At 42.0% G+C, this 22,316-nt stretch overlaps 1 protein-coding gene across 8 annotated transcripts in view; it reads left to right on the forward strand.

The window, feature by feature from the left end:
* Positions 1-1,660: 1,660 nt before the first annotated feature.
* Positions 1,661-22,316, forward strand: part of FOCAD (focadhesin) — a 134,650-nt gene continuing 113,994 nt past the window's right edge. For 5 of the 8 annotated variants that reach the window (XR_012621792.1, XR_012621791.1, XR_012621793.1 and 2 more), the window contains exons 1-6: positions 1,663-1,785; positions 5,627-5,731; positions 6,168-6,256; positions 9,209-9,283; positions 10,834-10,988; positions 15,842-15,946. Coding sequence is in view for 5 of the 8 variants with exons in the window: in XM_074813562.1 (XP_074669663.1) it covers positions 6,200-6,256; positions 9,209-9,283; positions 10,834-10,988; positions 15,842-15,946 (392 nt within the window). In the remaining 3 variants the exon portion in view is untranslated. Of the gene's footprint in view, positions 1,786-5,626; positions 5,732-6,167; positions 6,257-9,208; positions 9,284-10,833; positions 10,989-15,841; positions 15,947-22,316 lie in introns of all 8 variants that reach the window. The other 3 variants (XM_074813563.1, XM_074813566.1, XM_074813567.1) reach the window with 3 other exon arrangements.

Genomic DNA, 22,316 nt, shown 5'->3' on the forward strand with positions numbered 1-22,316 from the left:
TATATCACTGTGAAAGGTCCTCCAGGTCTGTTTAGGTGATCTTGGGATACTGCAGCTCCAGCAGCAAGCGGACGTGTGAGCCCACCTTGGGCTCAGTGTACTGAGCTGAAAGCCACATCACAAATACTTGTACATGTCATTTGCAAAAAGTTACTGTGGAGAAGTCATGTGGAGAAAACAAGCAGTCTACACCATCTATGGGATCTGACTGATACTCACTTTGCACGTACACATGTAGGCAGCTCAAGACAATACAGTTTTGTTCTCTTGAGTCACTTTTGGGCTTTTTCTGGCTCTTGGAAGTATCAGCGTGTGCTTTCCCACCAATACAACAGAAGCAGGGGCAGGACCCTTTGGATGCCATAAACTGCCCATGGCTTTAATTGGTGAACCTGGAACATTAAGATACTAAACAATTCCCTAGTCTTTTAAAACTAAGAAACTAGTAAAAAAAAAAAAAAAATTATATGACTTTCCTACATTTGTTTCACATTTGTCACTGTGACTACTTTCAGTTCAAACTAACTCACACCACACACCCTTGAGTTACATTAGAGAATAATCTAGCCCTTTTCAAAGATATTTCTTTCAAAATATTTGTGACTTTTTCTGAAGATATTTTTAGTGAGAGCCATTCTGATGTTATACATGTCTTGTGGAAGTTGCCTGTTGCTTCAATGTTCAGGAACGGAAGTGCTTTCTGTGTTAAAATAACAATCTTAATTGAGAATACCTCTTTAGTCCATACTGCATGGAGCTTTCAACTTGTTGCTAACATAGCGGTTGTCAAAATACATCAGAGCTGAGCTTAAACTGTTCTTCTGCCATTGAGAAAGCTGCGTAACTTGCAGCAAAGAGAGCATCATTTGTTCCTGTTATGTCTTCCTGATGTCCCTGCAACTCCTGATCACTGCCTGTCAAAATATGTAGTAGATTGAAGACTCACTCTTCAGTAATTTTGAAGCTGATAAAGATTTTTTTTTCATATTAAGGGAATATATAATTAATTACTTCATCCTTTTCAATACAAGTCATACTGCTTCTGTTTAAGTCTTTGGATTTAAGTCTGCATTTCAGTTTGTGTGTACGTAAAGAAGAGTCCGAACCGGGCCCAGCACTACAACTGATTCATGTTCCGCATTCCGCGCAAAAGTCAGGGCCCAAAGCGCCCGGGGGCGCAAGCGCATCAAGTCGAGCCAAGCCCCACGGCCGAGGAACGGCCGCCAGGCTCGGCGAGGCCCGGCGAGCCTGGGCAGCGGGGAGCCATGCTGCCCTCACGGTGCGCTCACACAGCACATCACGGAGTCGCATCCCGGTGGCTCAGAGCCGTCTTGCTACAACAGCACCCTGGAAAAAAAACCGCCGGATTTACGAGACCGTGGACAGCACCGGCCGGGCGGCCGCCGTCTGCGGCCGCCGTCCACGTCCCCCTCAGGTGCGTCCCCCTCAGGTGCGTCCCCCTCAGGTGCGTCCCCCTCAGGTGCGTCCCCCTCAGGTGCGGCCCCCTCAGGTGCGGCCCCCTCAGGTGCGGCCCCCTCAGGTGCGGCCCCCTCAGGCGCGGCCCCCTCAGGCGCGGCCCCACCTGGCGCCGGCGCCGCCCCCGGTACCGCCGCGGCCGCCCGGCAGCCAATGTGCGTGCGCATGCGCCTTCCGCCGCGCAGGCGCCTTCGCGGCCGGGGGGGGGCCAAGTCTGACCCTGGGCCCAGCGTCTGTTTTGTGCCGGGGAGTGCGGGGGAGGCGCTGCTGGAGCCAGCCGGGTCGCGCGGCGAGGCGAGGCGGGGTGAGGTGAGGGGTGCGGAGCGGAACGGAACGGCGGGCGGCGGCTGTGCTGGCGGCGCGGGCGGGGATGGCGTCGGGGATACACTGGCGCCGAGGCGGAGGACGCAGGGCCGCGGGGCGGGCGCTGGGCTCCCCCTGCGCCTGGGCGGCCGCGAGGACCGAGCCGCGGCCGGGCGCTGGGGGTCTGCCGCTGTCCCGGGGCCGCTCCTCGGGCGCTGCCGGGATCTGGCCGCGCTGCGCCGGGACGCGCCGTGCGGCCCCCGGCGAGGCCTGCGGGGGCTGTCGGCGCGGCGGGGGCAGCGGCACGGCGTCAGGCCAGCAGCGAAATATACTCAGTTGTGGAGGGTTTTTGTTTATTTTTTTACTTAAACCTGGTTATTTTGAGGAGTTGTGAAGTGCCGCCCATGTGACGCACAAGCGGTGGGAGTGTTTGCAGTTATTCTCTGTCCACTGGTTTGGAAGGAAGACGGATTTGAATCAAGTCCTTAACAATAAGCAAAATGCAATAAATGTAGGAAACGCGATCTAAGTGCTCCCAGCACTAAGAGATTCCTGTTATTTAGCTTAGCTTATCCTGTCATAATTACTTTTGGTAAACTGGTGTGGACCGGATCTGGAGTTGTAATGGCATAACAACCCCTCTCTGATTCAGTTGTCTTAACAATTCTTGTCCTCCTCGGCATCAGGATGCTGTATTGGGTTTGCATGGCAAGGTTTTGGTAGCAGGGGGGCTGCAGGGGTGGCTTCTGTGAGAAGATACCAGGAGCTTTGCACATGTCGAATGGAGCCAGTGCCAGCTAGCTCCAAGACAGGTGCGTCACTGGCCAAGGTGAGCAGACAGTATAGTCAGTGGAAAACTGGCTGGATGGCTAGGCGCAAAGGGTGGTGATCAGTGGTGCAGAGTCTATCAGACTGTCAAGTAATGGTGTCCTGCAGGCATCAGTAGTTGGCCTGACACTGTATAGTGTCTTTGTTAATGACTTGCATGATGAGATGGAGTGCAGTCAGCAAATTTATGGCCGATGATGAATTCCACAGAGCATTTAAAGCACTGGTAAGTAGTGTGTTCCTCAGGTGGACCTGCACAGTCCGGAGAAATGGACTGATGGAAATCTCTTGAAATTCAAACTGGACCAGTGCAGGGTCTTGCAACTGGAACAAAATAATCCCATGCACCAATAAAGGGTGGGGCTGACTATACAGGAAGCAGATCTGCAGAAAAGGCCCTAACGGAGTGGCCTAGTATACACCAAGATGAACATGAGTCAGCAGTGCAGTGTGGCAGCAAGGAAGGCCAGCTGCATCTTGGGCTGTATTAGTAAGAATGTGACATGTGTGACCATGATTTTTCCCCTCTGTGTTACACTTATGAGATAGCATCTGGAGTGATACACCCAGAATTTGGGCTCCCCAGTACAAGAAGGACAGTGAAGCAAGTCCAGTAGGGGCCGCCAGGATGGTCAGGGGTCTGGAGCACAAAATGTAAAAGGGAAGGCTAAGAAAGCTGTGCCTGTTCAGCTTGAAGAGGGGAAGGCAAAGGGGAGATGTTATGGCAGTTTGCAAGTACCTGGTGGGAGCATGCAGAAAAGATTATGTACCAAAATTCCTATTAGGTATTAGGAAAGCTGGGGTTTTTTACCATGAAGGTTGTTGAATATTGGAACAGCTTGCCCAGGGAGACTCCACTGTTGGAGGTTTTCAGGACTTGATTGGACTTGTCATAGAGCAAGCTGGTCTAATCAGACCAGTTTTGATGAGGGAATTGGACTAGATGACATCTGGAGATCTTTGTTCCAACCTAAACTCTGATTCTGTGATCTTTGTTGGGAATAGTAAACAGGGGTATGGATTTACTGAGGAAAAAATATGGCTGACCCACCTGATGGCCTTTACTAAAGGATAAAATAACTGGATTTGTTAGACAAGGGGAGAGCAGTAGATGTCGGCTACCTCAGCTTGAGCAAGGCTTTCAACATGGTTACCCAGTTACCCACAGTGTTCTTGTGTCAAAGGTAGGATGTTTGCCCACTGGCAGGGCTGCCCTCTGGACAAACTAGAGCAACAGGCTCTTGTGAACCTCAGGAATTTCAGCAATGACAAATGCCCTGTCTTGCCGCAGGCCTTACAGTACAGGCTGGGGATAGGCTGGCTGGGAGCAATTCTGGGGAGATGGCCATGGGCCTTGGCCAGCAGTGCCCCAGGCAGCATGAGCCAGGGCACAGCCTGGGGAGCCAGGTTAGGGTGGGATTTATCCCCCTCTGCTCAGCACTCTTTAGACCTCATATTGACATGTCCAGTTTTGGAACCCCCAGTACGGGAGGGACACTGACCAGCAGGAACGAATTCGGGAGAGACCACTAAGACAGTGGGGTTGGAGCCCTTGCCCTGTGAGGTGAGACTGTGGGACTGGGTCTGGTTCAGATGGGAGAAGGGACAGCTTCAGGGGTACCCAACAGCAGCCCTGGCACCAATGGGAGAGGAATGAAGAAGACACAGCCAGGCTCTTCACAGTTCTCTGTGGCTGAAAAGCTCAGGCTAGTGATGATGGAAAAGCTTTTATCAATCAGGACAGTGCAGTAAGGTGGTGCCTTCTCTGTTAAAAGGTTTTCAAGCCCTGATGGGACAGGCTCCTGAGCAACCTGGTCTGACCTCATGGCTGAACTTCCTTTGAACAGGAGGTTGAACTACAGTTATCCTTAGGTCTCTGCCAACCTTAATTACCCAGTGATCCTGTAAAATTTCCAGGCATTCCATATGCACATGCAAGTGCCTTTGCTGAGGGTGAATGCTGAAGTCTGAAGAACTGTCTAGATGGTATTCAAATACATTAAATTGCATTGATATAGCTGTTGCATTGTAAGTATCTTGTAGACATTTTAGTGTAGGTTGATTGAAGTTGAGGAATTGTTTCTGATGGGGGGGCAGTAGACTTCTAGTCTGCCTGGAATAACTGATTTGTGCTTCCACTGAAAGTATGTACTGTGCTTCTAATGATGCTCTATTGTAGTTTCTCCTTTCAATATGAATAATAAAAATTACGTGGTGGCAGATAGCATATAATTCCAGTGTGTTTGTGTCAGAACTACCCAGGAAGAACCTTCCATCATTTTGCTGGTTGTTAGGTAGAATTAGAGGGGGTTGTTTTTTGTGACTTGATTGGTGTATATATAAATAGGTTGAATGTGCCTAGATCCACTGGAGTTATTAGACATGCTTAACAGATCTAGGTATGTCTGGAATTGTTTGCTGTACCAATCAGATTTCTTTTCTAAAAAAAGCAAGATGTCAATTCTAGTTTAATTCATTTGTTATATGGACACCTATTGTGTCAAAATGCAATTAATTCTATTCTAAACCAATACAAAACTAGTCTGAGTGCAGTTAACAGGGCTTTTTTCCTCCTAAACTTTCAGAAATGTAATTCCCAAGTATTTGGGAATATTTTGCTGTTTAACTGCCAGGAATTTATATTCGTTGAGGTAGTAACTGTTAATTTTGAGTTTTCCTGATGTGAGTGGTATTTGTTATGGCACCTGCTGCATTTGCATGTTTCTAGGGTTTAATTCTGTCTTTTTAAAAAATAAGTGGCAAGATTCTGAATGCATCACACTGATAGCATGTCTTGAAGTTGGTGTCCTGTGCATGTATATGTTTTCTCAGTGCTTATTGCAAAGGATTATGCTTAGGTTTTCAGCAAGTCCTAGGTGTTTTGTTTTTTTAAGGAAGCCATCCAAAGTGGCTGGAGGTGTGTTTATGGCAAACTGAAATGTTTGAATATTTGCTGTTGGCCATCAGTTTCATTGCTGTTCAACAAGGTAAACTGAGTGCTGATTTCTCTCCAATTTAGGTTCCTCTGTGCTTGTGGGTGCCTGCATAATTCAACTTAGGGAAGTTTTGTTTTTCTGTCAAGTGTTCCAGCCTCTAACTACAGTTACCATTTACAGTCTCACAGGTGGGTCTTTTGTTTACTTCTGGTTTTGCATGAAATAATTGCAAAATTCTCCACAAATTTTTCGTTTTAAGTCGTGTTTTAGAAACTGTGAACACTCCTCTTGAGCTGTCCCATTTTCAAGTCAATGAGGTACACTTAAAATGCTCTCAAGGCTAAATACTCTCAGAGTACATGTATGCTGTGCCATATGGAACTGTGATTTGTTCCAGCTTTAAGAAATGTCAATCACCCATTCTTTGTGCAAGACCAATGAGTATTCAGCATTTCCTGGGTTTAAGCCCATAAAGCAAGGTCATATGGTAGACTGAGGAAGGGGAAGAAAGTGCTTTAATGCTTACATCTGCTGTTAAGTACAACATAAATCTTGTTATTTTTTTTCTGGCAAAAAATTCTTTGCTAGTCCTGAGTATATTTCTTTTTTTCATCTCTCTTGCAGGGTGAGAGTTAGTGTCATATGACAGAGCCAGAATGTTGGATGACATCAAGAAGCAGCTTGAATTTCCTAATGCAGTTATTCAGTCACAGGTAATTTTTTTTTAAAAAGCATTAAACAAATTGTCTGTGAAAACCTTTGTTCCAAGGCCTGCTGCGTGACTAAAAAAAAGTGATATGGAAGACTTTTTTCTTTTTTTTTTTTTCCCTCCAGAGGCAGAAAACAGCAGAGGTAGGGAAGTTAGAAACAAATGCTAATTGCCTTCTCTGTGTAATCCAAACATTGGACATAATTGCTCATGACTGTAAAGACTCTGCAGGAAAATCAAACTTTCCAGGACTGGAAGGTTTGAGTGGAGCCAAATGGTTTTTAGTGACCCTGTGATCTCAAGAGAAGCCAGGAGTTACGAGATATAATGTGTGGGGTTGAAATACTTGACAGTACTTTATAGAACTGTCTAGGACTGATCTGTTGTTTTCCTGTGTGATGAGAGCTGATGAACTACTGCAGTCTTCTTTGTCATCGAAGAAGAACTGTATACAGCTACACTGTGATCAGCAGACCATACACCTTTATTTCAGATCCATGCATTGGCTTCTGATCGTGTTCACTGAAACTTTATCATGTGCATAAAGTGTTTATCATAATATTTTTAATGGACAGGAAGGAAGAAAGTAATAAGCTCTGTTTAAAAAATACACCTTCCTTGTTTTGACAATCTTTCATTTCAGTACTAAAAATATATCTCTTCAACTGTAAGATCATTAATGTCCATGTTTTCTTCCTCTTCCTGTTTTGAATTCATCATTAAATATATAGCCATTTGTTTGATGGAATAAGTTGATGCGAATGTAGTCTGTGCAACCTGGTGTCTCTGCCTTTTCAGTTCAGTCTGCGTTGATTTAAAATAATTAAGTTTGAAAGAGAGACACAGAAGTCTTCCCTTGTGATCACCTTGGCATTTGGAAGAGGAAGTCATGTCCCTGAACACTAGAGTTCATCTGAGGTCTAGTAAAGTGTCTTCTCCTGCAGATGAGTTCGTGTTGTTACTAGCCTTGATGAGTAGGACTTGGCATCTTTGAACCCGTTCACTTTTCTTCAGTGCAGAATAATGTCCCTGTGGTACAAGTATTGCTGAAATGTCTTAGCTCATCACTACAGCTGCACATCATTAAGGGCTACTGGTGTGCTTTGGTTGATTTTTGTGCTGTGCTTTGGTTGTTTTGATAGTTTCCACTTACATTCTGTGATCCCTGAAAAGCACACCGTAATCTTCAAACTATCATCAGGCCAGGATTCAACTTCATGACAGATGGCATCTCTTCCTGGGACCAACCTAGACATCTGCTCTGCAGAGCTTGTAATCTACACAGACAAGGATCAGCGAAGTGAGGAATTTGAGCATAGTTTTGTAGGTCAGAAAGTTTTACTGGTGAATCAAGTTCTTGGAATGCATTGGGCTAATCTACATTTTTGTGTTTCCTGTATAGCTCAGTGCAAAAGCCACCTTCTACTGATAAGCCCCTTTTCCGCTGTAATGAAAGTGTTTTAAGGATCTGGGTATGAATTAATTTCTGAAGTTCCTTACAAGCAGGAAAAAGGAAAAATAATAGAAAATTCACTTGGAAAGTACACTAAAAAATATCCTGTCTGTGTGGGGAACATGTTGTTGCTCTTGCAATGAGGTAGCTGCAGAGAAGCAGACAAATACCTGAGTCTGTCCGATTTTCTCATTCTGTTTTCACAAGAGTAAGATTCCCAAATAATAAACTGTCTTTTTAAGTCAAATATGTTAGAGTACATATCCAAACCTTCGAAAGGCATAATCCTTGTAGTTTAGGAAGGTTTAAAGTGTCATCTTCCCTCGAAATGTGAACGGTTATGTCAGAGTGCTACTGCTATGTCAGAGTCCTACATGTCAGGGTAGCAACTAGAATCTAAATGAAGTGTAAATAAATCCTGAATGGAGAAAGAACCTGAAAACATTTAGATAAATCTCTTCCCATCTTTTTATACACTAACAAAACAGAAATATTACTATTTTTTTCTTTCTGTCTTCCTAGTGTACTTTTTCCAAAACATTTTTGTGCTCTTGCTATGAAAAGATGTCTTTCTGTCTCTCACGAAGAGGGTTTTCTGTGTAGCAGTATCAGTGATTATGAAACAAGACAAAGTAAGGCATTAGAGGTGAGTCAGAAGACAAAAGCCTGAATTCAGACATCCTGAAACCTTTAAGGGTGTTTCAGTATTTCAGTCCACATTTAGATTTTAAAAGGCAGTTTGAGGAAATCAGACATTCCTTCTCTTAAAACAGAACAACATACTTAACCTTAAACCTCAAATGAACAAATCTGTGCTGTTCCCTAGAACTGAGGCCGTCATTTTTTAGAACTGAAGCATTTTTTTTGAGGACCTTGAAACTTTAAATTTAGTGTTCATGATCTCTGCCACAGAATAGCTTTATGAAGAATACAGTTAACTTCAAATACTTGTTTAAAGTAAGTGAAACATTTCTGGCAGTAGAAATGCTAGGGGATATCATAGTATGTTTGTCATCAGTGTTTAACAAAAGTTGTGATGCAAAAATTTGGGTAAGTTGTTTAGATTTGCTGTGTTCCGCTTCCTCTCTTGCTTCTGGTGCCCTATATAGTAAAGGATTTAATAATTACCAGTGCTGTTAAGTACACTGAGATCTGCACACCAGTGGAGCTGTCTATTACAGTTGATGCATTAAAATATCTGCAATTCTGAGTATGTACCTGATTCTAATCTTGTAAGAGGTTCTGTACGAAGAGACTCTTGGATCTGTGTGGAGCCCTATGGAATTTTGTTTCTCTTCTGCCTCAGGATAACAGTAAACAGTAGTATGCCAGTGTTATAGATATTTTTTGGCCCTAAAACATATTTCAGCTTCCATACCAGTAAGTTTGGTATTTCAAATCGTGATAAAATGATCATATATAACAGCAGTAACAATTCTTTCTAATAGAGAATTGAAAAATAATGCTTGATCTGCATGTGTTTTTTTTCTTTTTTTCTTTTAGGCAGTGGGTCATCTGATTGCCACAGTACTGAAAGAAAATGTTTCTTTGGAGAAGATCAGACAGGCATCTGACCAGGTCTGTGGCATTCTTTCACTTCTGTCTCCTCTCCTATCCATATGTGCTTATGTTTTTCTTTTGTTTTCCATTGCCCATTGTGTAATTTTAATAAATTCTAGGAGTAAGGTAACAATATGTGTCTGGGTGTACAGGTGGAAATGGCAGATCTCTGGGATCAGAAACGCAGTTTTACTTCCATCAGAAGTCCTAATGGCCAAAGTCTTAATTCTGCAGAATACCAACATCTAGCTATGCTCGTTTTAAGAGTGTTTTATTTGAGTTTATTTATGTTACTGCAAGTGAAGTGCCATATGGTGAGACATTTGTCACTTGACTAGGAAAGTCTTCCCCGTTACTATAAAAACTGCAAAAAGTATGGCATTTCACATACCTGTACTGTTGTTATATTTCTTATTAGCTAAGTAGAGCTTGCATTTCTTTGGGAGAGCATGGTGCAAAGGCATGCTTTGTCTCTTAGTTGAGTCAAGCTTGCTTAAGTGCAGATCTGTGTTGTTAACTGAGAGGCATATGAAATGCTGGCATTTGCAAGTGTCACAGCAGTGTAGGAGAGCTGTTAGTTAGAATTTGCTCCTCCATTTTTCCTCCCCAAAAGCTTACTTGTACAGAAATGAGCAGAAAATTGTGGATTTTCTCCCAGTTTGAAGTCTTAAAAAAACCCAAACCCAAACTAGCAAACCCAGACCTGAAAAGTGCTGAGTTTTGCTGTGAGGGAATATTGAAGGTGTGTAGTTTTTATAACAGAAGCTCCTCCAACAGTCTTGATCATAATAATGTTCCCAGATGACATCCTGTTTTGAGCTACAAGCTGACTCTTCCCATTTGCTGCCCCGTGAAGGTATTAAACTGAAATACAGCAACACTTTCTAAAATCCTAAGCAGCAGAAAATTGAGCTTCTTAGACATTACAGGCTCCATTTTTATGCAAGAGCATTTTGCAGTGTTCACTGGTTTAAAAACATTCATTTGTTTAAAAACATTCTATTTGGGAGCTACAAGTCAGCAAACTAACCTCTGAATGCAAATTTAGCATGAAAACAAGCAGCAGTTTTGATGGATACTGCCAAATCTTTGTGCTTACTAGCAAATGGAGAGAACTGAGGACTTCATATGGTGAGTAAAGGTGACTTACCTCTGGATAGCCCTTTGTATGCCTGCCTCTAGCTGTCTGCACTACACCTTGCTGTAGGCATAGCTTGGTGTAGCAGTTCCTGAGTTGTCTCCAGTTACATCTTGATCTTTTTACAGAAAGGGAAATTGATGATAGCCTACCTGCATAGGCCCAGCTGAAAAATTTACCTGCCTTACTCTTTTCTCAGAGACTCCTGTCCTTACTCAGGGCACAGGCAGTATGGGGAAGGATAGTGGGAGCTGTTGTGGGTAAGGCCTTTCTTAGGTATAGAATCTGTACCCCAGCTTCCACTCTTGTGCTGTCTCAGACTTCAGGAAAAGCTGCTGAGCAGATTTTTATTTAAAAGTGTGTTTGAGATGAATGAAGAGAAATCAGCGTCAGCCTGCTTATTGTTTGTGTCTTGTGCTTTTTACTTCAGACTCCTGCTCTGAACTTGCTTTGGGAGAAGTGCTGCAGTGAGAATGTTGCCTTGCGAACAGCTTGTGCTGAGGGTTTGGTGGCACTTGTTGCAGAGAAGCATGCTGAGCTCGACTATGTTCTCCATGGAGCTGTCAACATAATTCCCTCAGCAAGGTAGTGTTTGGTTGCCTGATTTTGTGTCTTTTGTCAGCTGGTTATTATTGCTTTTCCCTTGTAAATACAGGGGAAGAGGAGAGGTTCTGTGATGACAGTATCTTCAGATAAGCTGTGGCATTAAGGACTGACATTGCCCAGCTACTTTGCTGAAGGCTGTTGATTTCATTTTGGCAGTGTGACAGTGTGGGTCTGACTTAAGAACTCACAGAGTATCCTATGCATGTAAGCCTAAATGGTTAGCAGTTCAAACTAATGCTCTGAACTTTGAACTGTGGAACCTCAGAAATCAATGCACTGCATAGTTTTGTTGCCTCTATTATGGGGAAGGGGGAAGAAAATGATTGCCACTTCCATAATGGGAGAGGGAAATAACTTGCTAATCAGTCTGTCCAAATAACTAGTTGCTCAGATAGTGTCACCATAAGACTGTGGGTGGGGTTTAGGAGTGCTGGGAGAACCCAAGTCCTGTGGGATAAGGTGGAGGGACAGTCTCAGTAGCTGTGACTTGCAGACTAAGAAATGTGAAATTGCTGTTCAGCTAAGGGCTTGTTACAGTATCAGTGGTTTATAAGGAAATGAAATGTAAATGCAGTTTTGTACTTCAGAAAATAAAAAGTGTGAAATGGAATATTTAGGATTGAGTTAATCTTAAAAACAAAATCAGAGTTATGTATTGGAAGGGCTTGGATCTGCCCCATTCATACTCTGCTTTTTCCATGTGTGAAATGAACACACATGACTGACGGATATAGTAAGTGCTATAGTAAGTGCTGGCGAATTACTTAGGAACCTTTTTTGTATTTTTGGCTTCTTTCTTCCTGCCCTATGCTGCCATGATTCAAACCACATCCACTGTGAATTGCAAGGCAGGGTTTATATGACCTAATGTGGTTTAAACGCGGCTGGCAGCCAAACACCATGAAGCTGCTTGCTTACCCTCCCCTGCCCTGAGGGATGGGGGATAAAAATTGGAGGGCTAAAGGGAGACTTGTAGGTTGAGATAAAAACAGTTTAATAATTAAAATTAAAATAATAATAACAATAATAGAAAGTACAAATGAATAATGCACAACTCAATTGCTCACCACCCACCGATATCCAGCCTGTTCCCAGCTAGTGGTCCCGGAAAAAAAACAAGATCCCAAAACCACAATCCAGGAAGTGAGAAAGAACCCCTTCCTTCCTGGCCAGCCCTCCTCTATATACTGAGCATGACGTTACATGATATGGAATATTTAATTGACCAGTTCCGGTGCTGTGCTCCCTCCCAGCTTCTTGTACACCTGCTCACGGGCAGGACATGGGAAGTTGGAAAGTCGTTGATCTCTTAGCAACAACTGAAAATAGCAGTGAATCATCAACATTCTTCTCATACCAAATCCCATACTGAATCGAAATCACAGCACTATTCTAGCTGCTAAGAAGAAAAATTAATTCTATCCCAACCAAAACCAGGACACCTGACCACACAAGTCTGTGGGTTTAAAATGTTTGTAGCTTCAGGAGCTGATTAAACTGACAGTTTCAGATTGATTCATTTCAGTGCTGATACCTTTTTTTTCTTGACTCTTTTAGAATTGTAGCCTGCTGTTTGTTATCCTCTTCCCTGCTAAATTTTCATCCAGGTTTGCTCTGTGGCTTTGCACTGCTGTGTGCACAGTGTCTCTAAAATAAAGTAAATATGAAATCAGCAGCCAGTGGCAGCTAGCAGGAAGGCACTTGCAACTACTGAGCACCTTTCAGTGCTAAATGGAGTTAGGTGAATGTTTTATTGGCAAAGACTGCTCATGTTGTGTTCTTGCTTCTCCTGTTATGATTAATTTAGCAGGGGCTTAGTGCACCTGGTGGGTTTTATTTTGTCAGGTGTATCAAATACTGCATGCTAGGAAAGACATTTTGGTTTGTTGGAGGTGAACATCCAATACTTACCTGAGTTGAATTGTGATGTGGTTCACACTATCTGCATATACAAATGGGAAACTATTTTTACCTTTCTGGTGCATCATTGTACCATAACTGTTTCTTAGACCCAGTGTTCAGTCTCCTCTGATGTCCCAAGAGTTTAAACTTCATGGAATGTCATATTTGTGTCTGTGTGTGTATGCATATATGCGAAATATGTATACATGTGAAAAGAGATACATGCATATTTTTAACATTGGTCTCCAGCTTTCTGTGTAGAAGATGACAGGGAAAACTCTGACCTGTATTCAATAATGAATGAGCATAAATAATCAAGTAAATCTATTAAAAACCTGTGAAACAATGGATTATTGTAATCTTTAAGAAATTGTCAGAAGGATTTCCATGTGTATGTATGTTTTCAGAATGTTTTTATCACCTGAGCATCCATGCCTGTAGGAGGTGGGGAAATCCTTGCAATATGTTATGCCATTGTGCTGCTTGTGTTCAGGAGCTGAGTGCACAGCCTAAAGCAGCCATTCTTCCCCTACCTCCTGCCTGGGAATTAGGGCCAGCGGTACAGTGGTTTCGGAACAGGGAAGCTTGTTTTCCTGAGTGTTTTATGGTTTGTTTTTCCCCTCGCTACATAATTACCCAGCTGAAGCTGGGGAATATGCTAGCAAATTCCCATTTAACTGACTCTTTACACCCTTGAAGTATCTAAAAGGTGGTTGTTCAATCTCTCCCCTATACCCATCAAAAACATTCTCCTTCCTTCTTTGTCTGTTATGTTGACTGTATTGGGATTTGATGCCTGCTACATGCCCTCCTGTTGGTTGCTTTGAGCAAAGTTCTGTAGAACCTAACGTTTACTTGTATAGTCAGATTTCAGTGTTTTGAGAGCCATGTGTCATGACAGCCTGTCATTTTAAAGATTACAGGCACATCTTGTAACTGGTCCGTTTTTGGAAGAAAGAAAGAAAACAAGCATATTCTGTCAGTTCTGATCTGGGTCAGTGTTTTCTAGCACTGTTGGCAAAACTATGAAAGGCACAGAAGAGAGAATATACTACTTAGCCTGTTTCTGGAATATGAAGCTTAGCGCTTACTGGTGAGGAGATCCACTGTGGGAATCTCTAGATATTCCCTGGTGTGCCATACCAATTTATGGTAAAGAGTCTGTCTGCAGGTGGTGATAAGTATAGTGAGGGTCTGGCAGTTGAAAATGGTATTTTCCTGTGTTCCCATTTTCTTTTATGAAAGTTTTTTAGGTTATGATTCTATAATCATATGATCCTTTGCCTTTGCAATTTTTGAATCTTCAGTAAAGTATTTGTAAATATCAACTCACAATATTTCTTTGTGATTATATGTTGTTACCATAAATTGTTGTGCTGATGCTGGTCCAGCCTGTGTGTGTAAACACCTGTCTTTTAACAGTGTTCACGTAAAGTCTCGCTGGTTTTTGATAGAAATTGCTTAAAGTTGTTCAGGCTTTTTGGTATGGCTCAAAATCTAAATGTATGTATATCCGTTCATAATTTAGGAAGATATTTGTGGAACATACCGCACTCTATGCCAGTTAGATCACTATCTCAGTTTGCTCATGTGTTAAATGAGGATGATGTTTGGTTTGTCCTGTGAGAAGGTTGCATAAATTCTGTGTAATTTCTTGTTTCCAGCTCACCATCTGAGGAGTTCCTGCAGTTTTTCATTCACAGATGAAGAAGTGGAACTACAAATAAAATAGATTTCTTAGACTTTTTTCCCTTTAGGAAAGAAAGAAGGAGGAATAGTAAAAAAAATAAAAAATAAACAAAAAAAACCCCTGCACCCAATTCTCTTTTTCCTTCGTTATCTTGCCCTGTGTGATACAAGTGATTTTTTGTCAGGTGACAATCTCTTACAGTTATACATTGTGTTAGCTCCTTCTGTTCATTATGTGAATAAAGTGAGGAGTAATTATGGTTTACTGATGTGAGTAGTAGAGTTGAGGATGATGAAGATGCAGTTGTATGGCATGTTCTAGATGAAAAGACAAAGAATGAACCATGAATTTTTTTCCTCTGCTTCTAAATTTTCACCTTGTGAAAGAGTGTTTCATTACAGAATCCAGGCTATTTTCTTGATAAGGGATTGTGTTGGATCTGGCTTGGTCTGGTTGGAAAGGTGTGGAAAGCACTTAATTATGAGGAGGAGAGCAAAATTTTGAAAGTTGGTGTTGTAAGCTCAGCCAAGCAGTAGTAAGCTCTAGAGTATTGAGCTCTTTTCTGCATGGTCACAGAGCTTTTCTTCCTCCCTTGTGGTGGATGTCATTAATTTCATTAGTGTCTCTCCAGGAGAAAATGGGAAATCCTATCAAAATTCGAGAAATACTGCTGCTTCTTGAATTTTTCTGAATAGTAAGTTAAACAGGAGGAAGGAGGGAGACAAAATAGCTGCATGTGTCTATGTAGTGCTTGGCTCCTGAGATCAAAAGTCACCACAAACTAGATGTCTCAAGTGTCTTTTCTGACAATGTGATTTCTCTTGCTTTCTCTTGCTAGACAGTGGCATGGTTGAAATTTGTGTATGATGCTGGATGTTTACCTCTGTGCTTGCATTCAGAGAGGAGCTGATTTTCTGGTTTTAACATATTAAAAGTGCCAGTTTCACTTAAGCTGGGGACAACAAATGAACTTGTAAGATATGGTAGAAGCAAACCATCAAAAGTTTTAATTGATGCATTAATTATTCTCTCCACTCTTTTGCTCGTGTGAAAAGGAGAACAAAGACAAGTGGATGCAGAATTTGCCCAGAATTGTGTAGGAAGACATGAGAAAGTTCTTAAGGATCACTCAAGGCTTCTTGAATGTCAGTTTTGTTCAAGGGTTCCTCCTCTTATGGAGGAATCCACTAATATAACTACATATGTGACAGGCATGTATTTTTTTTTTTTTTGTCAACAGGAATGTGCATGGTTTAGTAAAAACTATTCGGAAATTACTGCAAATTCAGGCTACTCAACTGGAAAAAGATGGAGATGAGGCTGTTCAGAATCTGTATGGAATCAGGTTAGTTTCACATCGATTTTATTTAGAATCCAGAATAACTTTTTGGCTGATCTCCAGAGAAAATGTAGATTAAGTGTTGGTACCGGCTTTCAGTCTGTCTGTTTGGTTTTTTTTGTCGTTTCTCTCTCTCTCTCTTCCCCCCCCGCACTGTGCTGGTGATCAAGCACTGTCACAGGTTGCCCACAGAGGTTTGTACTAGATGATCTGAGGAAGTCCCTTCCAACTTAGATGATTCTCTGATTCTGTGATATTTTATTTTTTTTTTTTTTGGTTGAAAGTTTTAAGGACTTTTATAGTACAGGGATAAGATTGCCACCATAAGCTCAAAAGGGGCAATGGCAACAGGAAGGCTGTGTGCAAATATATACTGGGACTTGTTCAAATGCGGTAGCTGGATGATTGCTAATAGTCCTTTTAATAAGTCTTTTATTTTAAGACTATGGACCACTTCCTCTCACTTGTTTTTCCTGCTTTATTTGTGTTATCAAAGTAATGTTCCTGAATGCTTTTACTGTTAAAGTGGTTGCCATGTAAAAATAAATGATTAAAGATGTATCCAGAGCTACTCATATAAAGCTTCTTGTCATGCAGTATTAGCCTTCCTAAGGGGACATCTTAGTGACTTCATCCAGCTCTTGAGAAACCATGAGTCAGTGCTGACATTAACAGCTGCTGTTGTATCTTTTCTGGAGAAGGTCCCAGATTGGTAGATGTCATGAAAATTTTCCAAGTTGCTTTTTATACAGTTAAGAAGTGTCATTGTAGCAAGCTGTAGCTATAATGCTTTAAGGATATAAAAGGCACTATTTGCAAGACAGGAACCATATCTTCACTTAAGCAAAGTGAAATAGTGAAGAAAAGTGAAACAGACTTTGAAGTGCTGAATGCACTTGCCTTCCTGAAATACTGTTTGCCTATGTTTTTCTAGCTCTATCAGTTCTTTCTACAAAGTCCACATTCTAACAGAACAGAATTGAAAAAGTAACTAATGAAGGGTAGTAAGATGGTACTCTTTTGGAAACTTTCTCTTTAGTAGTAAACTTATATAAAATCTCCTGGTAGAAGAGATTAAATTAAAGCAACTTAATCTAGGCTTTGTGTGAAAAAGAGCGTTGTAGAATGCAGCTGGAATAAGAAATAGCCTCTCCCCAGGAGGGTGAAGAAAGATAATTACACCCCCCCCATCCCACCTACCAAAGAAAAATTGCTGATAGCATTCAAAGAAGCTGAAATTTGGTCGTTCAGAAGGGTTTAAAGTAAAGTAATAGAGAACTGAAAATAAGCAGCAGATTTAGACTTAGCCAATACTTTGTTTTTTCTTTTGCTTTCAGTTAACTTTAATGAAGAGAGAAGTCAGATCGTTTGACTTAGTTTTGACTGTCTAGTAGGTCAAGGCCCTGTGATGTGACTTTTGATTTCTAATGTACAGAAAGGCCTGTCTTTATTCAGTGACATTACATAACAATTTTTGTAGTTGCGTTCTATCAAGTGCTATTGACTTGATTTCTGAAAGAAATAAGAGTGTATGCAGTAACTCACCAACAGTAACCTCCTATTACAGTGTTCATATATTATGCTGTCAACTATGTGGAAGTATTCCATATGGAAATCATCGGTGAAGAATCAAAAAGCCTTAGTTCTCAAGTAGTTTGCTATTGTCATCTCACTTGGGACATTGTAAGACCGGTATTACAGGGTAACAACTAAATTGGTTTAGACCAGTGTTAATTTTGGACAATAGAATTACTTTTATAACACTGTTTCTTGTAATGATGTAATATCATGAACAGTTCCTGAAAAGAAACGGGAGAGAATAATGTCTTGCAGTTTTGGGAGTTTTGTATAGTTATGTTGTATTGGGTTTGGTTGTGGTGGAGTCGGCTTCCCCATAGCAGCCCTCATAGTGCTGTGCTTTGTATTTGCAGCTAGAAGGGTGTGGATAACATACCGGTGTTTTGGCTACTACTGAGCAGTGCTGTCTCTGCAACCCACTCCCACCCCTTCAAAGGCCAGTAAGGTGGGGGTGGGCAAGACTTGGGGAGGGGACATAGCCACGATCGCTGACCCAAACTCACCAGAGGGATTTTTCATACCATAATCATGGTATGAATCATAATCAGCAGTAAAAGCTAAGAGAAAGGAGCTAGGGGAGAGAGGGACACTGATTAATAAGGCGTTCTGTCTTCCGAAGCAACTCCTATGTGTGGTGAAGCCCTGCTTCCCAGGAAGTGGCTGGACATTACCTGCTGATGGGAAGTAGAGAGTTTTCCTTTGCTTTCATGTATGGCCTTTTATTTTCTTTATTAAACTGCCTTTATCTTGACCCACAAGTTTCTCATCTCATTTTCTCCCTGTCCTGCTGAGGAGGTGGAGTGAGAGAGCAGCTTGGTGGGCACCTGATGGCCAGCCAACATCAGCCCACCACATAGGTTTTCTGATTTCATCTGGTGAAGCCTATGTGGTTTTAATACTGAGATTCTCCACTTTCTGTAAGCAAATTATCCTTGGAAAATAGAGAAGCGATTACCTCTTGTTGTGGTTTGAACCCAGCCGGCAGCCAATTGCCACGTGGCCAGCCATTCACGTCCCCCCTCCCCGGTGAAATAGGGGAGGGACAAAAAAGAAGAAATCTGCAGGTTGAATTAAAAAATTTACCAATAGTAACAAAAAACAACAATACCAATAGTGAGTCCAAAACGCGTAAAATGCAGCAGTGGCTTACCGAGCGCGGCGACCGGTACGCAGCCCGTCCCCCCCCAGCAGCGATCTGACTGCAGCAGAAAATCCCCCACACTGACCCAGAAACTGAAGACGGCGCGCGAGAAAGAGCCCGCGTCCGCCTATATACTGAGCATGGTGTCACACGGTACAGAATGCTCCAGTGATCGATTGGCCCGGCCCTCTAGCTGGGCTCCCTCTCAGCCCAAGGAAAGTTAACTCTATCCTGGCCAAAACCAGGACACCTCTGTTTCTACAGAAAGTCAGAAATGTTCTTTTTATCTTAGTAAGTCGGTAGAAGACTGTGTTATATATCACTGAATTTGGGGTTTCCTATTTGTTTCTGTAAACTGTATAAGTACCACTGGTTTGTTTTGGTTTTTAGTAACGAATATTCAAATGGTGTATAAATACCAAAACAGAGGTGCTGGGGTTTTTTTAAGTTATGTGATTTTTTTTTTTTTAATTCACATATGGGATGATCTGCACTTTTTGTTATGAAGTTAGGACCAGCTGTAGCAGAGACAGAAGTAGTCTGCAAGTAGGTCTCACTGTGAATTGGAACTTAGCATTTCCAGTGGATTTCTTATCTCATCTGGCATGAAGTTGTTGATTTCCTATGCGTATTAATATAGCTGTCCACTAACGTAAGCTTGAGCAAAACTGAGCGGGAGGGTGGGGAAGCGGGATTTTTGAGGAGCACTTGTCAGCATTCTTGGTCCAAGAGGGTTATGCCATGCATGTATGAAACTTGGGCTATAAATTTTTGCTGAAAGCTATTAACTTCTTTAATGAACTTGTCTAAAATTCTGGAGAGCTGCCAACTTTCTGAAAACAAAATTTAGAGCAGGTAGAAAAATGCTTTAAAAATGTCTATTTTATGGAGTAAAGGGCTATTCCATCTTTCTGAAAGGGCCAGTCTCACAGCTGCATATGCAGAAAAGTATGTTGACTGCAGACACTGTTTCCTCATACAGAAAAGCAATCTGCCACTGAATTTGTGCTCCAAATCAGATTGGAGCTCTCTTGTGTTCAGACATGTAACAAAAAGGTTGAGATGACCTGAAGGTTAAGAATAATTTTTGTTTCATTGTTGCCCCTCAAGTAAGATAAATTTTGTTTCCCTAGACATGTGTTTACAGGTGGATAGCTGCTGTGTCTGCTTGTATCCTGAACTCACTGACAGTAATTTAGGGTAGTAGCACTGTAATGTCATTTAAAGATGTGCATTTTACAGTGCTTTGCTAGTGATTCTTAGTGTTGACAATAAATTCCATCTACACACTTCCTTTTTCCTATCACTAAGAGCATCAAATGGAACTTTTTCAGGCTGCGCATTTTGGTGTTTTTTTATTAATCACTGTTCACTGTGGAGCCTAGCTGATTTCTTTCATAATCAAGTTCACTGCAGTTGTATTAGTTTCAGAACACAAAATCTGTCATAAAAGGCTTGCTTTTTTCCTGGATAGTAACCCATTATAATGTTAGATTTGATGTGTCACATATGCTGACTTCATGAAGGTTTCACTGACTTAATTGTCATAGGGGTACTTAGATGACTGGAGACATATTCTTCTCATTAGGAAAGGTAATTAACTCTTAAAATATGACAAAGTGTGGTGGTTTAGCCCCTGCCGGGGTCTGAGACCACGCGGCTGCTGCCCCTCCCTTTATACAAAGCCCCAAGACTGAAATAAGGAAAGGTTTAATACAACAATGCAATAGCAACACAACAAACAACAGCAATAACAATAACAGTAATAGTGCTGGCAATGAACAGAGCAAAATAGCTACCAAATACAGCAGTGAGAAGCACGATGTACAAAACCTCCCGCGCCAGGAAAATGTGACCTGTCAGGATGTGACGTCCGCATGGTATCTGAATAACCCGGCTAGAGCTCCCCCCCCACTGCTGGGGAAACTTAACCCTATCCTGGTTAAACCAGGACACAAAGGTATTGAAATAAGCAGCTGCTGTAACTCTGTCTATACAGGCTATGTACTTTCAAGGTCCTGGCATGGTATGTGAACAGTATTTGTAGCTTGCTACCTGATCCTGTCTATGTTCTTGTTGGATTCAAGTGCTAGTCAACAAGTTTTTTGCCTCTTGCATGTTGTCATTTTGGAAAGTTGCAATGACGCAATAACCTCAGCCTTTCTAGTCTTCGTACATAGATTGTAAAAGACTGTAAAATACAGAATCAAGGAAGGTGGACATATGAATACCATGTGAGTTAACAAATTTTAGAGAAATAAATGTGGGAAGTGCCAGGCAATATGAAGGCCAGACCTGTAATACATGGATACTTTGTGATCTTAGTTACTACGTGTTTTCTGAACCTGCTTCAAGTAGTCCATCACATCAACCAGTTTTCTGAAAATCCCTGTGTCTTCCAAGTTATATATTTGCCTGAATGGAAACATGCCTCTTTGGAAGAAAAATTGTTTGAGGAGCAAAGGGAGAATGCAATGTGAAAAACAAAATCAAAAAAACCCCAAAACAAGCCACAAAAAGACTGTCTTCTGAGCTTGATAAATTGTTCCAGTAACTGATTCTTCCTCCGTGAAAATACGTTCTCTTTATTTCAGTCTGAATTTACCAGTTTTAGTTACCAACCTCTGATCCTTGTATGCTAGCATGACGTTTCTTGTTGTATGACGTTTCTGTTCTCAATTAAGGTATTCAGGCTGCAATGACAGTATCCCTTAATCTAATCCTTGTTAGCTTGTACTTACACAAATGTGTTTTTCCAGGCCTTCATGAGACAGCCGTGAGAATAATTAAACTTCTCCAGATATTAAAAATCTGACTTGAAAGATGGGCACTGGAATAGGAGCATAACTTGTAGATTGAGGGAAATGATTATGCTTTTTCCCTGTACTTACCAGATGGTATGTGGAGTATGTGTCCAAGAAAGAAGTGATTAAGTGGAGCAAGTGTAGTGGAGGGCCTCTAGGATGGTCGTAGGGCTGGAGCACATGCTGTTTGCTGTGGTAATTAGGCATGTTTAAGCTGGAGAGGACCACTTGGAGGGGACCTAAAAGCAGCCCTCCCAAGGACTGAAGAATATATAGAATAGAATAGACTGTTTCAGTTGAAAGGGACCTACAACAAGCTGTCCAACTGCCTGACCATTTTAGGACTGACCAAGTTAAAGCATATTATTAAGGGCATTGTCCAAATGCCTATTTTAAACACTCACAGGCATGAGCCATTGACCACCTCTCTAGGAAGCCTGTTCCAGTGTTTGACTACCCCCAAAGAAATGTTTCTTAGTGTCAAGTCTGAACCTCATCTAATGCAGCTTTGAGCTATTCCTATGCATCCTGTTGTTGGATCCCAGGGAGAAGAGACCAGCACCTCCCTCTCCAACTCCTCAGGAAGCTGTAGAGGGCAATGAGGTTGCCTCTCAGCCTCCTTTTCTCCAAACTAGACGAACCTAGAGTCCTCAGCCTCTCCTCACAGGACATTCCTTCCAGCCCTGTCACCAGCTTTGTTGTCCTCCTCTGGATGCATTCAAGGACCTTCACATCCTTCATAAGTTGTGGGGCCCAGCACTGCACACAGTACTCAAGCTGAGGCCACACCAATGCTGAATACAGTGGGATAATCAGCTTTTTTGACCGGCCGCTTAAACTGTGTTTGTTGCAG

Source organism: Strix aluco, chromosome Z (assembly GCF_031877795.1).
Source record: "Strix aluco isolate bStrAlu1 chromosome Z, bStrAlu1.hap1, whole genome shotgun sequence".
Classification (NCBI taxonomy): Eukaryota; Metazoa; Chordata; class Aves; order Strigiformes; family Strigidae; genus Strix; species Strix aluco.